This window comes from Loxodonta africana, chromosome 9 (genome assembly GCF_030014295.1).
Source record: "Loxodonta africana isolate mLoxAfr1 chromosome 9, mLoxAfr1.hap2, whole genome shotgun sequence".
NCBI lineage: Eukaryota > Metazoa > Chordata > Mammalia > Proboscidea > Elephantidae > Loxodonta > Loxodonta africana.
The window spans coordinates 60,985,812-61,006,949 of NC_087350.1; the positions used below are offsets into that span (position 1 = coordinate 60,985,812).

The following is a 21,138-nucleotide window of genomic DNA, read 5'->3' on the forward strand; positions in this document are numbered from 1 at the left end:
GTTCTCTATTTCTCCATTTGTCAAAAGCAAACGTTAACCCCTGAACTGCCTCCCTTGCCAAATTCTGGCAAGGCCCAAATGGGAGCAGAGATGAAAGTGCATGTGGACCTGGAAGGGACCGGCCACACACGAGGGCTTCTTCTCACACGGCCTGTTCATGTCTCTGAGCCAAGGTGAGAGTCCAGGGGCCAGGCTGGTGCCAGGAGGCTGAGCTGACGTGCGTTCTGGCTTGCTGCCAGGCATGACATTCTCCTGCCAGCATCGTCATTCCTTTGCACATAGGTATTTTGTCTGTGTATGGGAGGCCCTTGCTCTTTTGAAAGACACAAAGAGAAAAGTCAGCAGAAAACCTGCCGAGGTCGGCAAATGTGCTCGAGCCATCAGCAAGTCCAGGGCACTGCATGTTGAACAGAACAGAAAAACCAAGCATGAATCTGGAAAATCTAGGGGAGTGGAATACTGGCTGCCTCTCTGACTTAAAACGAGTTCCTCCATGTCTCCTACCCAAAAAAGGTCCTCCGTGGGTTCACCTTTAGGGTTCCCTCCAGGGTTGCAAGTTACAGTTGAAAGCCCATGACAAAGGCTAAGTGAGTCATTAGACAGAGTGCCCCTGTCTCATCCTCTTTTCAGCAGTATATATGCAGTGCCTTCTGCTTGGTGTGCCCTCCCTTCTTCCCCAACCCAATCTCTGATGTCCAGATTATATCTATTCTTGATGACCTGGCTCAAATGCTAGCTCTTTCAAAGAAGGCTTCCCTGATACATTCAAGCTGCAAGTCAACTTCTTCTCTTTGCTCTCCTGCGGCATTCCATACACAAAGCACCCTCTACCTTTCATTATACAAGTTTGAGGGTTAATTTTGCGCTAGCAATTGTAAGAGAGACTGTGCTTTACACGTCCCTCTCGAACGATCCTCACGGCAACTCAGCAAAGTAGGTACCATTACTATTCCCATTTTACAGATGAGAAAACCGAGGTTATGACAGGTAGCAAAGAAAGGAAGTAGCAGAGCTGGGATCTGAACCCAGGCTGTCTGACCCCAGTGCTCATTCCCTACCCCTCCCTCATTGCCATCTAGTCGATTCCGACTCACAGCGACCCTATAGGACAGAGTAGAACTACCTCATATAGTTTCCGAGAAGTGCCTAGTAGATTCAAACTGCAGACATTTTGGTTAGCCGTCATAGCACTTAACCACTGTGCCACCAGGGTTTCCTAATTCCTACCACTGCCATCCAATAGAATGTTCTGCAATGATGGAAATGTTCTATGTTCTATATTTCCTTGTCTAATATAGTAGCTCCTAGCGGCTAGTGAGCTCTTAAAATATGCTAGTGTGACTCAGCAACTGAACTTTTAATTTTATTTATTTTTGACTAATTTAAACAATTACCTACCTCACTCTACTGCATATATCATGATAGCTATTTACATTCAATTCATGCCACCCTCCTTAAAGTTAGCACTCTGAGAAGGCAAGGTTCTGAGTCTTCCTCCTTAGCCCATGAATCTTGCTTGCATATAGTCCCCATGATTACTTGAGTAATAGACTTGTCTGGGTCACTAAGCTCTTTTGTGAACTGGAAAATCCCCTTGACCATATGGGCCTCAGGTGCTTTGCTTATAAAATGGGGGACAGCAAGATTAGCTCTCAACTGGACGGAATGCCCACTAGGGTCTTACCTGTGTGGAGAGTCAGGATCAAAGCAAGTCTTGGTGACATCGGTAATATCAGGGTCACAGCACTCCCCGCCATCAAAGTTGAACCGCTCATAGTTGCAGTCCATGTCACATACCCCATTCTGTTGCTTCTTCATGAAGGCGGGGTGGCGCAGACTGCGGCAGTCCCCTCCATCATGGCCAGTCAGTGTGTGGTTACACTCCGGGTCACAGTTCTCATCCCCGATCTTGCTGATGTCACAGTTGGCCAGAATGAGGCGGTGGCGGAGGGAGGAGTTGCTGACCTCCAGCACCTCCAGCTCCCAAGAGATGTTGTAGTGTTTAAAGGCCTCAGCCAGCTGCTGGTGCTGAAAGTCAATCTGCTGGCGGCTCACCGTCGGGTTCTCATGGCTGTCGTCATGGAGGTTGATCACACGGTAGCGTACCACCTTGGGCCGGCGGAAACGTGGGAGCTGGTTGTAGCTGGCAATGACCACTGTGTTGTCACACAAGGTCTGCCCGCACAGAGGGGGCTCCAAACTCGTGTCCAGCAGAAAGCCGTGGGCATTGCTGCGTTCCACTTGGGGGCTGCTGCCGTCCTTCATGGGGGACCAGGTTCGCTTCACATTGTCCCAGTTCTCCTGGAGGAGGAGCTGAGGTAGAGAAGTGTGGAGGCCATGAATTTCCATGTCAGACAGTATCTCCCGCTGAGTCCTGGCCACCTTCCAGAGACTGAAGTGCTCGATGTAGCCCCGGTAGTTGTGATTCAGAGCACTGCCCCCCAGCATGAGCACTTTACACTTCTGGGTCAGTGGGCTGAAGATGCCGCCCACTTGCTCCCCAGATGTCGCCACTTGGGCACCATTCACATAGAGCTTCATCAGCCGCCCATCATAGGTGGCAGCTAGGTACACCCACTGGCCTGGGAGGTAGCTGCGGTGGGCATTGATGGTGGTCACCTGCCGGGCCCGGTCTGTCTTCAAGGAGAAAAAGTAGCGTGGGTCTCGGTTGCCTTGGTCACTGACGGTGTGAATGCCCACGACCCATCCTCGGTCACGCGAGGTATAAGAACATTTGTCATACAGCCCTATGTGGCCCCAAAAGAGAAAGATGAATAAATAAAGGATGGAAGATGAGGGGGGTATTCTTCTCTGTCAAATATTACATCAAGAATTTTCTAGATCAATGGTTTTGAAACTATGCTATGTGGAAGCCTAGCAGTCACTAACAGGTGCCTCTGGGACCACCCCAAGGTCAAGGTGAAGGTAAGGGAAGTGAAAGGTCAAGGGAGTTGAGTTCTGGGGGTCTTCACCACTCCTTGAATCCATGTAGTTTCACTTTAATTGGTTTTGAATGTCCAGTATACAAGAAAAACTTTTATTTAAAGACTGGTCACTTCAGCTTAAAAGAAACAACCGTAATGATAATAATAAAATTTGAATACTGATGGTTTTGACACAAAGCTATTGGATGGGGAAAAAGGCTTCCTCATTAAAAGTGTATTTTAAGTATCAGATGATGTATGAGGCCAGGTAGGAGGAGAAAGAGAGGGAGATGAGAATGAAGAGAAGATGCTCACTTAGAAGGATAGTCCCTACTGAGTTCCCCATAACTTTCAGTGTACATCTGCCATTAAAACAAGAAAAACCAGACCCGTTGCCATCTAGTCAGTTCTGACTCACGGCATCCCTACAGGACAGGTTAGAACTGTCGCATAGGGTTTCCAAGGCTGTAACCTTTGCAGAAGCAGACTGCAACATTTTTCTCCTGTGGAGCAGCTCGTGGGTTCAAAGTGCCAACCTTTTGGTTAGCAGCTGAGCATTTAACCACTAAGCACCAGGGCGCCTACATCTGCCATTCCTCAAACCAGCCAAACCCACTGCCATTGAGTTGATTTCTACCCATACTGACCCAGTAGGGCAGAGTAGAACTACCTCATAAGGTTTCCAAGGCTGTAAATCTTAGCTGAAGCAGACTGCTTCATCTTCCTCTTGAGGAGTGGCTGCTGGGTTTGAATCACTGACCTTTTGGTTAGCAGGCAAGCACTTAACCACTGTGTCACCTGGGCTCCTCATCTGCCATTAACCCATTGCCGTTGAGTCGATTCTGACTCATAGCAACCCTATAGGACAGAGTAGAACTGCCCCATAAGTTTCCAAGGAGTGCCTTTTAGCCGTCATCAAAACATCAATGGCATTGAACTGTTGGGAAAGCTGGCCAAGGAAAGTGAAGGTCAAGGGCTGCAAACCCACTGGTTCTATCTCAGGCAAAAGTCCTGACATTCATCCCCAAAGAAAGGCAGACAGCGTAATAGCTAAACTGAAAAGGCTTTTAAAGATCATCACTCCAACTGCCTCACTTGACAGGTAAGAAATTGAAACTCAGAGAATGGAAGGTATTTGCCAGGTTACACAAGAGTCATTGACAAAACTCCTGGACAGCAATTCAGCATGCCTTTTGCCGTGGTTAAGAGCTTGGCTGCTAACCAAAAGGTCGGCAGTTCGAATTCACCAGCTGCTCCTTGGAAGCCCTATGGAGCATCTGTATTCTGTCTTATAGGGGCGCTATGAGTTGGAATTCACTCAATGGCAGCAAGTTTGTTTAATGCTAAAATAATCAATCAATAAATAAAACTCTCTTTTAACATAACATGATGCTGGCAACTCCTACATAATAATTAATAATAATTAAAGTCTGCCAAGCCTCTATGACAGGCTGCTGAGGTGTATACATCCATTAACTCATTTAATTAATACAATACTCCTGCAATGGTGATATTAAATTCCTTGTTTAACAGACAAGAAGATGGAAATTAAAAGGGGTGAAGAGACTGGTCCAAGGTCAACAGGTTGATAAATGGATTTTAGATCTATCAGATCCTGGGATTCACTGTTGTCTATGCTAATCCTGTAGTACCTCCCCCTACCCCACCATTATCACCAAGGATCTGGACAACACTATCTGCCTGGAAGGAATCATAAGTTTTAGTTGGGTGCTTGGAAAGTTCCTACCAAGGAATTTCTAGACTTACTCTGGTAACCTCAAAAATTAGCTAAGCAGTTTCTCTCTGGATCTACTTATCTTCGTACTCACCGTTCCCCATTTTTTCTGGAATACACCCTGTGTCCTTGGCACAGGCAAAGCTATTGGATGGGGAAGAGAACTTTCTAATTAAGAGTGTATTTTTTCTGTAGGATGATGTTTGAGGCCAGGTGGGAAGAGAAAGAGAGGGAGATGGGAATGAATAAAAGATGCTCATTTAGAAGGACAGCCCCTACTTTCAACTGGAGACTCTTTGCGGTCACCATAACTTTGAGTTCGCATCTGTCACTATTGCTCATCAAATGAGCGTGGAGAGCATCCAGCAAAATCAATGGAGGAGGCCCACACAGTCTGTTCTCCTTTGTGGGCACTGGGGCCTTAGAATTTGTGCAAATGTCTCTGTTAGGAGCTGACATAGCTGGTAGTTTTGGCTGGGCAGCCAAGCCTGCCCATACTGCTCCTCCCACTCCCTGGACAACAGTCCTCCAGGCAATGGTCAGAGTCTACTCACACGGTTATTTTGCTCTTACTGGCTGGGAGACCTTGGCCAAGTACCAAGTACCTGCTCTTGGTTCTCCATCTGGTAAGAGAGGGGACTGAATGAGGTCCCCCTTACATGCTCTATCCAAGTTTTCTTTTCTGTGATTCCAGGCATCCCAATGGCTAATGCACAAACCACCTCTTCTAAGAAGCTCTTCCTGGTACCCCTATGAGAAGTGACCAGTCTCTCTTCTGAACCTGTTTAACTTTTAGGAAACTTGACACTTGCTCTCTGGCTTTTGAGGTGTCTATGTTCTTGCTGGAGTGCTGCTATCTGAAAAGTGGTAGTTCGAAGCCACCAGCCACTCCACAGGAGAACGATGTGGCAGTCTGCTTCCAAAAAGATTTACAGACTTGGATACCCTATGTGGCAGTTCTACTGTCACATGTGGTCCCTATGAGTCAGAATTGGCTCAGTGACAAGGAGTTTGGTTTGGGGCTTGTGTTCTTGCTGTCATCTCCTCCCTACTTGACTGGTATTAAGTGTCTAATGAATGAACTCATTACTGATTCTACGTGGAGTGGGAGAAGAGAATAGGTAGAGACTTTGAAGACAAACAGAATCAAAGGCACTAATTTATGTATCCATGGCTAAAGGAGAGAGAGAATCAGAGGGCAGAGTGTCTTCTTGGTAGGGTAGAAAGAGCAGGATCTTTGGACTTGGGATAATCTGCTTTAGAATCCTAACTACAACAATTAGTAGTGGTATGGCTGGGGCGAAGTGACTCCATCTCTATAGATTTTAATTCCTCATCTGTATCTCTCAGGGATGTTGTTGTACTTAAAAGGCATAGGGGAAATACTGTCTCTGGCATTGAGTGGCTGCCCAAATGGTAGCTCATTTCTAAGATGCTGAAAGGTCCAAGAGTGATGTCAAAGATGAAAAGTAGGAAATGACTAAAAGCAAAATACAGAAATGCCAGAGAGAGAAAATACCCTGAAGGGATCTTGCTCGATGTATCAAGAGCTGGTCTGATGAAACCTCAAAAAAACACAAGTCTTCCTCAAACCCACTAGCAAACTCTGCTTAGAAATTATAAATCCCCGTAGGCTTAGCTGGTATTAGGAGACTACATGTTAAAAGCTGCCTCCCCACTGATTCTCTCCAAAGCCACAGATCTGATTTCTGATTTGGAATAAGTTGCCCCAGATGCATGTGTTGCTGCCTGCTAGGGGAATCAACAAGACCAATGTCTCCCGGAGCCCCCACTCTCTAGGCCCTCTACCTCTCAGTGCACCTTCTCTTCCTCCTCTAACTGCTTCCCCCATAAGAAGAAAATGAAGGGTCTTCTAATGAGAAAATTAACATTTGAAACAGGATCTTTTTACCCTTTCTCCACTTTTTTCTCCGGCTCCACAGGTTTTATTTAGCCAGGCGCTCCCCGTCCCTGGTTTTCCTGTTGCCTTTGGAAGGCGGCTGGCTGGATTAGCAAGGTAAAATGTTTACACATCTGCAGGGTGCCCCCAGTTCAGAACCTTTGTGGGCCTGGGGCTCAGGTTCAGGCCACCTCTGTTTGCAGCGGAGACAGGAGGGGAAGGAATGAGAAAGGCGAGACTTTGCGGCAGAGGGCTGAGGAGCAAGGGATGGCTTAGCCCCAGGAGTTACAGAGGAAGGGCAAAGAGAGGATTTTCAGCAGAACCAAGAGGAAACACATTAAGGGAAATGAGAGTCTTGAGGCAATGACTTTAGAAGTTCAAAGGGAAATATTTACCTGGACTGTAAATAGTGAAAGGAAATTACTGAGCTTCAATAGGTATGAGGGGGAATAGCAGTGGTGATGGGGATTTATTTCTGCATGAAAATAACTTCATCAACACTAGTCATATTTCAGGGCACTGGGAGGGAAGTCAATGTACCATAAGCCCTAAACTGGGGATTTCCCAATTTCATGCTCAGCTTGCAGGAGATCTTGCCTTGGACAAGTCACAAACACACACATACCTTTTATGCTTCTGGGCCTCACTTTCCTTCTCTGTAAAAGGAGCGGTTGTATTAAATGATGCTCTGCTAGAATTTAAGAGCTCTTCTGTTCACTATTAGAATGGCTCCTTGTAAATAGGAGGTGCTCAAAAAATATGTGTTGACAGAGACTACATCAGACTGAGACCAGAAAAACTAGATGGTGCCGGCTACCACCAATGACTGCCCTGACGGGGAACACAACGGGGAATCCCTGATGGAGCAGGAGAACAGTGGGATACAGATCTCAAATTCTTGTAAAAAGACCAGACTTAATGGTCTGACTAAGACTGGAGGGATCCTGGAGGTCATGGTCCCCGGAACCCTTTGTTAGCCCAAGACGGGAACCATTCCCGAAGTCAACGCTTCAGACAGGAATTGGACTGGATTATAAGACAGAAAATGATACTGGTGAGGAGTGAGCTTCTTGGCTCAAGTAGACACATGAGACTACGTGGGCAACTCCTGTCTGGAGGTGAGATGAGAAGGTAGAGGGGGACAGGAGCTGGTTGAATGGACACTGGGAATACAGGATGGAGAGGAGGAGTGTGCTGTCTCAGGGGGAGAGCAGCTAGGAGTACATAGCAAGGTATGTATAAGTTTTTGTTTGAAAGACTGACTTGATTTGTAAACTTTCACTTAAAGCACGATAAAATAAATATATGTGTGTGGATTTGTATTAAATCCCTCATGTCTTTTCCAATTCTTCCATGCTTAGATTCCTTCTTCTCTTGTGTATCTCCAAACAGGACTTGAAACAGCTTTCTCTAGGGTATACATGAGTCCTCCCACACTTCTACTATGTTTCTCACCACTGTTCTCCAGTAGGATAGAGACATACTAAAAAAAAAAAAAAAAAAACAGTGGGAAGGGGTCTGAAGTCAGCAGCTTCTGTGTGGGACTAGAGGATGCTTCCAGGGGCCATGCCCCCATATGGTAAGACGGAATGCTGCCTATAATTGTGAACATGAGTTACATACACTTAGCACAAGTCTAATGCCTCAATCCTATAAGCACATAGAATCAGACACTGTGAGTGTACCAGAGCCCTTTTACATGTCAATGAGCTACCTGGGTACCCTGCACAGATGGAGAGGTTGAGGCCCAGGCCATGAGAGAGGCATTGGAAAGCTGGCACTTGAATCTGGTCAGCTGTTGGCTGGACTTTCTAATATGCCCCTATTTTCCTACCACAAGGCTTGATGTGGAAAGGACTGCATATTCACCCAGAAGACTGATGCTTATTTATTTTCATTACCTCCTTTTCTTCTCATCTACCCATTCAACCTAATCCCAGAGATAAAGATCATACATGAAAGAGGAAAGTTCAAAGGCAGAAGTTATGTGAGGAGACTCCCAAAACCTTGGAAAGGACTGCACTGGGAGAACACTGAGCTTTGGGCCACCCTTTAAGGATCAATTAAAGATACTTCCCCAGGGCAGCCTCCAGCCTAGACACAGACAAATCTTTCTCGCCTACATTCATCATACACCCCCCTGCCCTAATACTCACCTCCTTTGTAATTACTCATTCAACATCTGTGTTCCCCAGATAGGTGTCTGTTGGACTCATTTCTAAATATCCAGCACATAGCACAGATCCTGGTACATTGCAGGTGCTTCACAGAGTTTATAATTGAAAGAAAAAGAAAGAAAAGGAGGAAGAGACACTTCCTTATTTCTGCCTGTTCTATACAAACATATTACCCCTTATTTAGATCATACTAAAAGAACATCAAAGAGCCCTACTCGAGCAGCAGTTGGTGCTCAGCTGCTAACTGGGAAGTTGGCAGTTTGAACCCACGCAGCAGCTCTGCAGGAGAAAGACTTGGTGATCTGTTTCCATAAAGATTATAGCCTAGAAAACCCTATGGGACAGTTCTACTGTGTCACTTGGGGTTGCTGTGAGTCAAAATCGACTCAACAACAACAACAAAAAGACATCATGTTTGGTAGATGGTCAATGGAAACTAGGAAAATGATCAGTAAGATGGATTGAAACAATAGCCACGATAATGGACTCAAAAATACCAGCATTCGTGAAGATGGCACAGGACTGGGCAATATTGTGTTCTGTTACACATAGGGCCTTCATGAGTCAGAGTTGACTCAATGGCAACCAACAACAACAATGGCCATGAGTGCTATATTAATTCTCTCATTTAATCTTCACAACAAAGTGATCAGCATTAGCCATTCTGCAGAGAAAGCTGAGGCTCAGGGAGGTGAAATGGCTTGTCAAGGGACACAGCTTGGAACCCAGGCTATAGGACTCCCAGACCCAGGTTCTAAATCACTTCACTCTATTAAATGTCACATAGCAAACACTTTATTTTCGGCTGTTTAAAGGTACGGCCCTTCTGAAAATATTTCTATAAGTCCCACAGCACCAACACAAGCAAGCTGAATTGAACTGCAAGCCAGGAGGCTACCCTCCATGCTAGTCTTCTGCCTGGGCCTAAATATGGATGAAAGATAGATGGTTCTGTATTACTAGTGCTTAATGTGTACTACCTGGGTGCCCAACCTCACTGGGACCCCAGGTTTGCAAGGGTCTAGTTGTCTACTTTTTTTTTAGTTGTCTACATGTCGCTATGAGTCGGAATTGAGTCAACAGCAGTGGGTTTTGGTTTGGATTGTCTACCTGGAGTCCAGATGCTGCTCTAAGCCTGTCTTTCAGCATCCAGACTTCCATTGTTAGCCTCCTTCCTGTTGGTTTCTGACCCAGATCTGTTCTCACTTTCAAGGTCGATACTGAAATTTTCTTTTATTGAGGTTGTTGTCAAACTCTTGACTGCCTCCTGTCTTCCTTTCCATAATTTAACATGTTTTCTAAGCTTTCCTGCCAAAATCTCTTTAAAATCTATCCCATCTTCCACTGCTCCTTACCTAGTTCAGAACTATTCTCTGGTTATGACACAATGCCTCAATTTCTCAATTCCTGTTGTGAGAAAGGTGCCCCTATGTGATACAAATGGTAACATGCTCAGCTGCTAACCAAAAGGTTGGAGGTTCAAGTCTACCCAGTGGTGACTTGGAAGAAAGGTCTGGCAATCTACTTCCAAAAAATCAGCCACTGCAAACCTTATGGATCATAGTCCTATTCTAACACACATGGGGTCTCCATCATCAGAATCCACTCAACGGCAAGTTGTTTTACTGTGACCAGAGCAAGGTATATTAGGAAGATACAACTTTGGTGGTGTGGTCACCATGTACAGGAAACTTTGCTCACAGGAGAAGAGGCTTCTGTGCTTCAGCTTTAATGTGCATTCCTGAAGCACCTGCTATGTGTTGAGCATGTAGGTAGCTGCCTCTGCGTTAAAGTATCTCATATAATCCTCACCACAACCTTCTGGAATGGAAGCTATTTGCAAATGAGAAAACTGAGACTCAGAGAAGCAAGGTTACCTGCCCAGGCTCACACAGCACTAAGTGGCATAAAGGACTGAAATTCAAGTCTCCTGATTTCAAGTTCAGTTCCCCCAAAGCTGAAGGGGACTCCTGTTATACTTCCACCCCGTGTATTTTTTTTTTTTTCTAGGATGTTTTACTCAGGAAGGTTTAACTCAACATAAAATTAGCCCTGATAACATTCGATGTTCTTTCATCACTGTCCATGGTAAAAATTTCCTCAAGTTTACGTTGTTATTTGTTCTCCATCATTGGGAGAGTGATTGTGGGAGAAAAGAAAGCTCTATCCAGGGCATTTCTGCCTGTGAAAAAGCAGAGTTTTCAGATAAATAATGATAATAATAAACAACATTTTCTGAAAGCTTTCGATGTGGCAGTTGCTCTGCTAAGCACAAACATCCCATTTAGTGCTCAGAACAAGCCTTTGAGGTGGGCTTTATTATTATTCCTTTCACATATACAGAAATTGGGGTGTAGAGAGGCTATGCGATTTTCCCCAAGGCTCCCGGCTAGTACGTGGTGGAACCAGGAGTCTGACTCACATCTGTCTGGCTCCAAAGCCAGAACTCTCACCCAGGATGCTTTCCTTCAGTGGAAGGAACTCCCACCTGAGGGTCAAGGTTCTTCAGTCCGAGCTCTGCCGCTGATCTGCTGTGGGTCACTGGGAAAGTAGCTCCCCTCTCTGGGCTTCCTCACTGCCCTTCTTGATCAAATGAGAGGGTTACCCCAGATGGCCACAGATGTCCCTCCCAGCTCAGACTCCCTGTGACTCTGACATTCCAGCTCCTTTATATATTCCAAGGAGCGCTGGTTGTACAGTGGTTGAGTGAGCCGCTGCTAACCGAGAAGTTGGTGGTTCGAACCCACCAGCCGATCCATGGGAGAAAGGTGCTTCTGTAAAGACGATAGCCTTAGAAACCCCATGGGGCAGTTCTACTCCGTCCACAATGTTGCTATTAGTCAGAATCGACTCGATGACAATGATTTTTTTTTTTTTTTTTTCGGTTTTCAATATTACAGTCTCAGCTCCCACTGCAGGGGATGTAAGGTCAGGGGGAAGGAGGGCAGTTACGGCCCTCCAATTTAAGGATGTCTGCTAGCTGTGGGACATCTGCCAGGAGAATACATGCAGAGGTGAGAGGATGCAGTGATGAAAGGAGGAATTTAGGTCAACAATCTGGCTTCTTTCAGGAGGCTAAAAAAATTAAAAGCTAAAGGTTAGAGCTGGTCCCTTTTTTGTTTTGTTTTGTTTTGTTTTCCCTTCCATGACTTAATCGCTGGTATCTAAGCCACAGAGGAATGCTTGAGAGAGCAATCCTATAGAAAGCTTTTATCTGTCCAGAGGAAAGTGATTAAAACAGACAGATTTGGGTTAAGTATACCCATGGTCCCTGCACTTGGTTCAGTTGAGGGGAGGCTTACCAACATGACCCTGCAGGACTGGGCCCCAGGCACTCAGAGGAAGGCTGGCACGTCACTGAGGAGGGTACCTGAGGGGTTGTTCCTCAGCATCCTCATCCCTCTGGGCCCACCTGGCTCAAAGAACTCCTCTTAGGCTCAGTGGGAGAAGGAAGGCTTGAAACAAATCATGCTGGGTGAGAGGACTATACCAAGTTATACTGAGTCCTGGACATCTCTATCTCTTGGAATAAGAGAGGCAAGGACATCAGGAATAACCTTTTGGAGCAATTCACAGGGCCACAATTTGCTCAGGTGTCTCCTACGTGTTGGTCATGCAAGCAAAACTATGGGGGCCAGAATCCTCTTTGCAGTACAGCATGTAGCATTTGAAAGCAATATTCATGTGTGGTCTGTGTCTACCCTCCTACCTGCATTCTTTTTCTCTCCCGGGAACTATTTTCCAGAAGCCTCCTGGTTACATGTCTAGTCTGGGATCTGCTTACCTTTTATACTAGCTGTGTGACCTTGAGTGAGTTAATTTGCCTCTCTGAGCCTCAGTTTTTCCACTTGTACTCCAGGAATAAAAACTCTTACCTAATATACATCTTCTGAGAGAGAAAGAAGATAGATGTATGGATATTTCCTTTTTAATCTATTTAAGGCTATCCACGTGTAAGGCAGTGTTGAGATGGGTATGCCTAAGGATGTCCAAACCCATAGGCTTTGTTAATACGCTCTTGACATTTACCTGTGTTTTCCTATGGCTTCTGACTCTCTTGGCACATATATATTCAGGCTATGTGATATGGGAAAGTCACGGTCTTATAAAGTAAATAATCTGGTTTCAAACCCTGGCTCTACCATTTACTAGCTTCATGACATGGGAAAGTCATGGTACCTCTCCTAGTATTATTCTTCTCATCTATAAAATTGGGATGATACCATCAGCTGCTGATGATTGTAACAGGAGTAATGAGATAATGAATTCACCAGGACTTGGTACATGGTCATGGGCAACAGAACAAGCAGGTACAGCAACATGTACTTTGAAGTCAGGCTGATCTGTTCAATTCCCAGCTCGATCCCTGGTTAGCTGTGTTGCCTTCGGCAAAATCCCTTCATCTCCCTGAGAGTTTCCTCATCTGTAACATAACAACAGCACTAATGCACACTGCCATTCTGAAGATTTAATGACAGAATGCAAACATTCATTTGTGTATCATGTAATAAATGTTATCTAGACTTTTTATTCATATTAATAAATATCCATTCTTTTTACTGAAAATTGGGGCCATTCATTTCTTTCCTTCTTCTGTGATATTAAACTTTATTCTTTCTGATGCTCTTCTCTGAAATAAAGATGCACCTATTCATTGTTCTCTTTTATACCTTGTCAATAAAAATTAGTGCATAACAACTTAAAAAAAAGGAAGTGGAAGGAGAAAGAGAAAGAAAAATGAAAAGGAGGAAGAGGAGGAGGAGTGCATTTAAGGTTTTCCACCCTAAAAGGTTCCAGTGGTAGCACTAACCAGACTCTGATGTTGGAGCTGCCTGGAAAAGAAAGTCTGCCTTTGGTCATTTTGATGATATAAAGACCAACAAGCTCCACTCACCAATCACGCATCAAACCTCAAAGACAATGATACCATCTCCCAGAAAATCATTAAGGACTGGTGCATCCTGCTGTCTGCATCCTTCACAGCAGCCCTGGGCCCTTACCCTTCACCATTCAGAGGGACAAGCACAGTCATGGCTTGAGGTTCCCTTAATGGTTATTCATTCACTCCCTTTATTCTTTTTTTTTTTAATTCACCTCCTTTAGAACCTCAACCTCATTGCTTGAATCATGTGTCCAACATCTCAACAAATGACTCTTTACATTTTCTGAGACAGGGAATCCCAACTGCTTGAAGATACCTTTGCCCTCTGAGCATTTCTGAGTGCTCTCCTAGACTGAGCCAAAATCGACTTCCCTTTTCTATCTACCCAATGGTCCAGGATCTGATCTCCAGAAATCTTTAGTTAGTCTGTGCTTTTTACCCTAGGATAGCCTGGAGATAGCTAAGGCTTTGATCGGATTCTTCCCGGCTCTTCTCCTCTCCAAATTAACAGCCCGAAATCCTGCCTGATTTATTCATTTACTTATTCACTGATTGAGTCAACACATATTCATTGGCATCCAGTATATGAAGTCTTGGCTGGGCATTCAAGGAATAGAGGGTGGCCAGACCCAGGCTGTGCCCTCAGGCAGGAGATCTGTTATTCTCTAATACTAGCATCAGTCCTTTTGTTGATGCAATTTAGATACAATAGGAGTTGATACTTTGCAGTTAGGAAGACCTATTATTACCATACCTGCCTCCTTACCTTATCCCCAGAATGACTACTCTGATTTGTTCTAATGCCATTCAGAGCCACATGAGCTCATAGAGGAAAACAAACAAAAAATGGTCATCATTTGCAATGTGTCACACACAAGAACAAGAAATTTATATGGATTATCTCACTGAGTTATTACAACTACTCTGTAAGTTACCTTGGTCCTATTTTATATGCAAGGAAACATAGACCTGGTAAAGTCATTTGATAAAATAATAGGATTAGAGTCCATGTTTCTGATCCCCAAACCAGGTTCTTAACCAATGCACTATGCTTTCTATGGATAAATAAAAGCTAGAATTCTTTCAAAATTGGTTGAATATTTGTTTCCTACTGTAGCCAATTTTTGATCTTCCCCATATTGACTGTCTCGTGGTCTGTAACAATACAGATAACATCTTAAGTTTCCTTGAAGTTTTAAGGTCTATGAAGATCTCAATTACTTCATCTGCATATCTCAACACTCACTCCCTAAAAGAGGCAAAATAGAAATTATGATTCTGTTCACTCAAATGGGGACAGTGAGGCTCCGAGAGGAGGGGCGACCTGACCAATATCACACAGTATGTGAGAAACAGAACCAGGACTTGAACTCTGACTCCTAGCCCAATACCCTCTGAGGCCTTCTTTTTGTGTCTCCTGCTGTGTGGCACACACCTTACCACCTCCATCCACACCTATTAGCCAGATTTATACAGGAACTTTATATTCATCTATAAGGAGAGAATCTGCAGTTGAAGAGCAGTGTGCATCCATTATATTCAAAACAATAAATACCATCCATCCATTCGCTTAAAATGTCACTTTAGAAAGAACAGGGAGTTTCTCTTTCTGGGGTTCTTACACCGCTTCAAGTAAAATCAGTGCTGTGGATAAACCATTGGCACAGGCAAGAGAAGGAGCCCTGGTGGTGCCACTGTTAAGCACTCAGCTGCTAACTGAAAGGTTGGTGATTCGAATCTACCCAGCAACTCCACAGGAGAAAGACCTGGCGACCTGCTCCCGCAAAGATTACAGCCTAGAAAACCCCATGCAGCAGTTCTACTCTGTCACATGGGGTCACTATGAGTCCACATTGATTTGATGGCACCTAATGACAACAATAGGCAAGGGAAGGTCTGAAGGGCAGGGAACATTCTTTTCCATCTTGTGATATATATATATACACACACACACATATATAAAAAAATATATATATATATATTCCGCTATATTTTATGATTGCATTGGGATAAAGATGAATATAATCCAGGCTGCATTCATTATTATATATTATAATATTATATTAAGAGTCCCTGAGTGGCACAAGTGGTTAAGGGTTAAGACCACTAGCCAAAAGGTTGGCAGTTCGAACCTTCCAAGAGACACCTCAGAAGACAGCTTTAGTGATCTGCTTCCGAAAGGTCACAGCCTTGAAAACTCTTATGGAGTATTACTCTGCACACATGGTGTCTCCGTGAGTCAGAATCGACTCGAGGGCAACTAATAACAACAAAATAATAACATACCTATAATAATAAATTATCATATTTTTTCTTCTGATTTTTAAGGGAATGAAAACATTTCCGTGGACCCCTAAAGGTCTTGTAGACCTCAAGCACTGTGCCTAGTGGTTGAGTTAGCCTTGTTGCACCTCTGAACCTCAGTTGCTTATCTGCAAAGTAGCTCTGGGAGTGGGCACTGAGCACCTGCAGCCAACCCAAGGATGGAGGGATGGGGAAGGTTCCCACATGGACAAGCCAAATGATGTGAATTCCAGGCCCACAGCAAGTTATGTAAAACGCACCCCAGGCTATGTAGGCTGAGTTCTGGAGACAAAAGCTCCTCTCTCAGGGGAGCCTGCCATCACCTCATCCTGGCCTATGCAGCCAGGGGAAGCTTTCAGAGAGTGGAGATGGCACTGGAGATAAGGAAGGAACGAGGCCAGGCAGCCAGATCCCAGCTTCACAGGGCTGGTATCATCCAGTATTACTCTCCTGGGCAGAGAGAGCGATGATAGCTGGCACATAGCAAACATTTCCTGTGTGCCAGGCACCATGCTAAGTTCTTTACATGGACTAACTCAGGTAATCCTCACAACAACCAGAGCAGGGAGGCAGTATTATTTTCTCAACGTTGCAGATGAAGAAACTGAGACCCACAGAGCCTGAGTAACTTGCACAAGCCTGAGTAACTGGCCAGCAACTAACAGAACTGGGGTTCCAACCCAGGCAATCCGACCGCAGAGTTAACATTTTTAACTTCTAAATTTTTGTCTGGCTTGGAGAAAACTGACCATATGAGGATGAGGATACGAGGATGAGGGGTCACTTTCAATTATAAGTAAATAAAGCATAATTAAGTTGACTCTGACAACAAGGCTCAGGGTAGCGTCCCTGGACAAAGTGGCACATGGATGAGGCTTGCATGAGGAGTAGAATTTGGGTGGGGAGAATGCAAAGACCTTCCAGCAGAAGGTGAAGCATGAGCAAAAGCTGAGAGCTCTGAAGCCACCCAAAAGGGAATCTGGAGATGAGCAAGATGCCTGCTTTGATGGACATGACAGTGCACAGAATAATAGAGGGAAATGAAGTGGTAAGGGCTGTCTGAGTCCTTGTAACTTCACTCTTGACATATCAAGAAGTCTGAAGTTTATTTCATAGACAATAGGGAGTCTTTGGTGTTTTTTGAGGAAGGGCATCTATGGGGGCAGAGAAAGAGATCACTGGCTAGGGATTGGACCAAACCCCTCTTGACAGAGTCACAGAGCAGACAGAACTAGGACTAAGGTCTCAGGATTCTTGCTTGAGTGCTCATTTGGCAACTTGGAGTCATTCATTTTTCAGCCTTAAGACTTATTAATGAAGAAGGTGGAGTGTGGGCAAAACTGAAAAAAGAGAGTAGATACTCATTTTCTATTGTATTGGTATCCACTAGAAAATTGTGAATTGTGACTCAACTTAAAGGAGCTCTTAAAGGCTCTAGATGAATAAATGGTATTTAGATGCTAATTGGGGCTTCAGAATTTAAGTTTTATTACAGTAGGTGGAGGATGATCTAACTCAGCTTTGACTCTGGTCTCTGGTTGATCGCTATCATCTACCTTCTGGTTCTCTGTTTCCCCATCTATTCAATTGAGGGAGAGTGGTCTATTGGCCTCTAAACTCCTTCTCAGCCCCAATATTCCATCATATAAACTCCTTGAAGGGCAGAGATTGAATCTCCTTTGACTTCGTACTGTCAGTGCCTAGCTTGGGACCTGACACAGGAAAGACCCAATAAACAACTGTCGAACGCATGGAAAGAATTGAGTTGTTAACTCAAGACTCCTGTGGAACCATAAATCAAATGTTTGCAAGTGATGACCATCTTTAAAAAACAAAAAAAGCATAAAAACAAATGGATCAGTAGCCCAGGCAGGCTAACCTGTCTGCTTAGGCTGTGAAAGATGCTGAGGAACTGAAAGACCCTGGAATAGAAAAGGGGCCCGAAAAAACTGCAAGGTCATGGGGAATCAAATGTGAAAACACACAGAGGTATGCAAGGCAGTGGTGCTCAACTGGTGCTAATCCCATCCCCTAACCAGGAGACATCTGGCAATGTCTGGAGACATTTTTAATTGCCACTCTCAGAACTAGGAGAGGGGGGCATGCTACTGACATCTAGTGGGTAGAGGTCAGGGATGCTGATAAGCGTTCTACAAAGCACAGGACAACTCCCCCACAACAAAGTATTATCCAGCCCAAATGTCAACAGTGCTGAAGTTGAGAAACTCCGAGGTAAGAAACTAGGAAAAGTTATGGTAGGAAACAATGTTTGCGGAGGAAGTCGAATGCAAGGTTAAAGGATTCAGACTTGATCTAAAGAGATTTATGGTGTACTATTTAGAACATGGAAACCCTGGTAGTATAGTGGTTAAGTGCTACAGCTGCTAACCAAAAGGTCGGCAGTTCAAATCCACCAGGCACTCCTTGTAAACTCTATGGGGCAGTTCTACTCTGACCTACAGTGTCGCTATGAGTCAGAATTGACTCGATGGCAATGGGTTTGGTTTTTTATTTAGAACATAGACTCCAGGGACCAATTCTACCTCTCACTTGCTGTGCGATTTTGGGCAAGTGACTTACTATTTCTGTACCTCTGTTTTCTCAACTGGAAAACTGGGGTAATAACAGTACCTACTTCAGAGAGAGTTGTTACAAGGACTAAAGAGTTAATACATGCAAAACACTCAGAACAGTACCTGACATATATTATGGGTTAAATATACTCTCTATTATCATTATAATTAAAAAAAAAAAACCAAATCCAGTGCCGTCGAGTCGATTCCGACTCATAGCGACCCTATAGGACAGAGTAGAACTGCCCCATAAAGTTTCCAAGGAGCACCTGGCGGATTCAAACTGCCAACCCTTTGGTTAGCAGCCGTAGCACCTAACCACTATGCAACCAGGGTTTCCTATCATTATTATATGTAGGTAATAAGAAGCTACAGCAGACTCAAGTTCAAGAAAGTGGCATAAGGGTCCCTCAGTCTCTAATAATAATAGAAAAATGATCTAGAACTGCACGATCATCATGTGAATATTATAGCCACGCAATTAGTAATCCTTTTTAAATCAGCTTCTACATCAGAGGACACTGTACACTGGATGTGTCTGTCTTGCTCTTTATAAGAAACTCACCGTCTGGGCTTTGTTTCTCAGATGTTCGTGAAGTCCAGGGCAGTATCTGACTGCTTCTCCAGTCTGAGATATTCATGGTTTTAATGAATAAGTGGCAGGAGAAAGAGGAAGCTAGACACGAAGGCAGATGAAAAGATGGAAATGCAAGAAACCTTCCGCAAAAGCTGCTGCTAGTGATACACTATTCACAGGGATTCCAGGGCCAGACCGGGAGAGGAGGGGCATGGTTCAGAGGGTTGTTTGAGCTACAGGTACTGTTTTCTTGGAGCCTTTGTTTGTAAACAGATATTTCTGCTGACATGGGATTTTATAAGGGTGAACAGGATGGGAGTGGGGGAGAGGTTAGAGAAAAAGGCAGGTTGTATCTGTGAGCTTTGGACCATGTGTTTGTTGTTGAGAATACAAAGGCCTTATTGTATTAAATGAAAATGCTTGTTTTACAAGGCTAGTGGGAATATGATAGGTATACGTCAAAAATGCTTTGCAAAGTGAAATAACCTCACCCCCACGAGGGCTTCCTGCTACATCATACACCCAGGATCATCATACATTCAGGATTGTGAGGGCTCAGAATCACTAAGTAAGGACTTTGGGAGGTTTAGGGCGAAGAAAGTCCCAGGAGCTAAGTGACTGCAAAGTCCCTTCTCTGCTCCCACTGATGAAGCCCACCTTTTCCGAATAGCAGGACTTTACTTCACATTCTTTATTGGTTTTCCACCATCTCCTGAGCTAAGGGTAGAAACTGTTATTGATCTGAAGTATTCGTCCTAGTAAAGGAGCCCTGGTAGTCCAAACTCAAACTCAGAACACTACCAGGAATACTTAAAATAATATAACTATGCAGACACAATACTTTAATTTTTTTTCAAAGTAGTTTTCAACTTCTCAGGTGAGTGGTTTTCAAACTACTCTGCAGAAACTCATCGCTCGGTGAAGGTCTCTCAGGGAATTTGCTCAAGGACTCACAGTGGAATAAAAACAAGGATTGGAATCTCCTAACTCCCATCCCAGGCCTAGTACAAAGCCTGATAAATGAGATATAACACAGACAGAAAAGTGGATGGATGATGCAATGAATGGATGATTGAATGGATGGATGGAAGGACAGATTGTTGGATAGATACATGGAAGGGAAGATGGATGGATGGATGGATGGATGGATGGATGGATGGATGGATGGATGGATGGATGGATGGATGGGAGATGGAAGGAAGAAAGGGGAGGGAGGGAGGGAAGGAGGGAGAGAGGATGAACAGAATGATGGAGGGATAGAAGGATGGAGTGATGGTTGGATAGGTAGATGGACGGATGAAAGAAAGGGTGAATGGATGGAAGGACGAATGGATGGTTGAATTCACAGATTCATGGGTAAAGTCCACAACAAATAATTATGGGCAGGACCATCTCAGGCCGCATTTGAACTACACTTGCCTATTTTAAAACTCAGAGACCAAAGTTAGAATAAACAAAGTTGTAGATTATATTTCTAAGGAATAAACTACCTTCTCCTCAGAGGAAAAAATTCCCAATTTTATTTACTCCAACAAGAGTCCAGATGAAGGAAAGTGCAATTCCTCAGTCCAATATGACAACTCAACATCAACATTCTCATTTTCACAGATCCCCTAAAGTGTTCAGATTTTAGAGCTGGGAACTGCTTCAGGAAATGACCTCATATGTTCCCTGCTTTCAGGCATTCAAGTCAGCATTTGGGGGATCATATACCCCTTTAAGAAACTGATAAAAATTTTGGGCCCTCCGCTCAGAAAAATATGCACAACCCCAAATCTTTACAGATTGTCCTGGGATTCACAAATTTCTTCAAATCCTTCAAGTGCAAGAGCCCTCTCCTCTGTTGATCTAAAATGTTAGTCCTATTTAGGTATTTTAGTGCTGGTATTAGTAAGGAAATAAATGGTAGCAATATTAACAAAATACTAAGTCATAACTAAAATAACAATGCTATTAACAATTCACACCAGGATAATGTTGTAATCGAGATTCCTCTCTTGGCCCCATGCAGTGCATTCTCCACACAGCAGTCAGAGTGATCTTTTGAAAAGTACACCAGATACTAT

The 21,138-nt window shown here is 44.1% G+C and overlaps 1 protein-coding gene across 1 annotated transcript in view; it reads right to left on the reverse strand.

The window, feature by feature from the left end:
- Positions 1 to 21,138, reverse strand: part of PAPPA (pappalysin 1) — a 279,318-nt gene that overhangs the window by 240,129 nt on the left and 18,051 nt on the right. Inside the window, exon 2 of the mRNA XM_064291557.1 lies at positions 1,685 to 2,747. Coding sequence (XP_064147627.1) covers positions 1,685 to 2,747 — 1,063 coding nt within the window. The remainder of the gene's footprint in view (positions 1 to 1,684; positions 2,748 to 21,138) is intronic.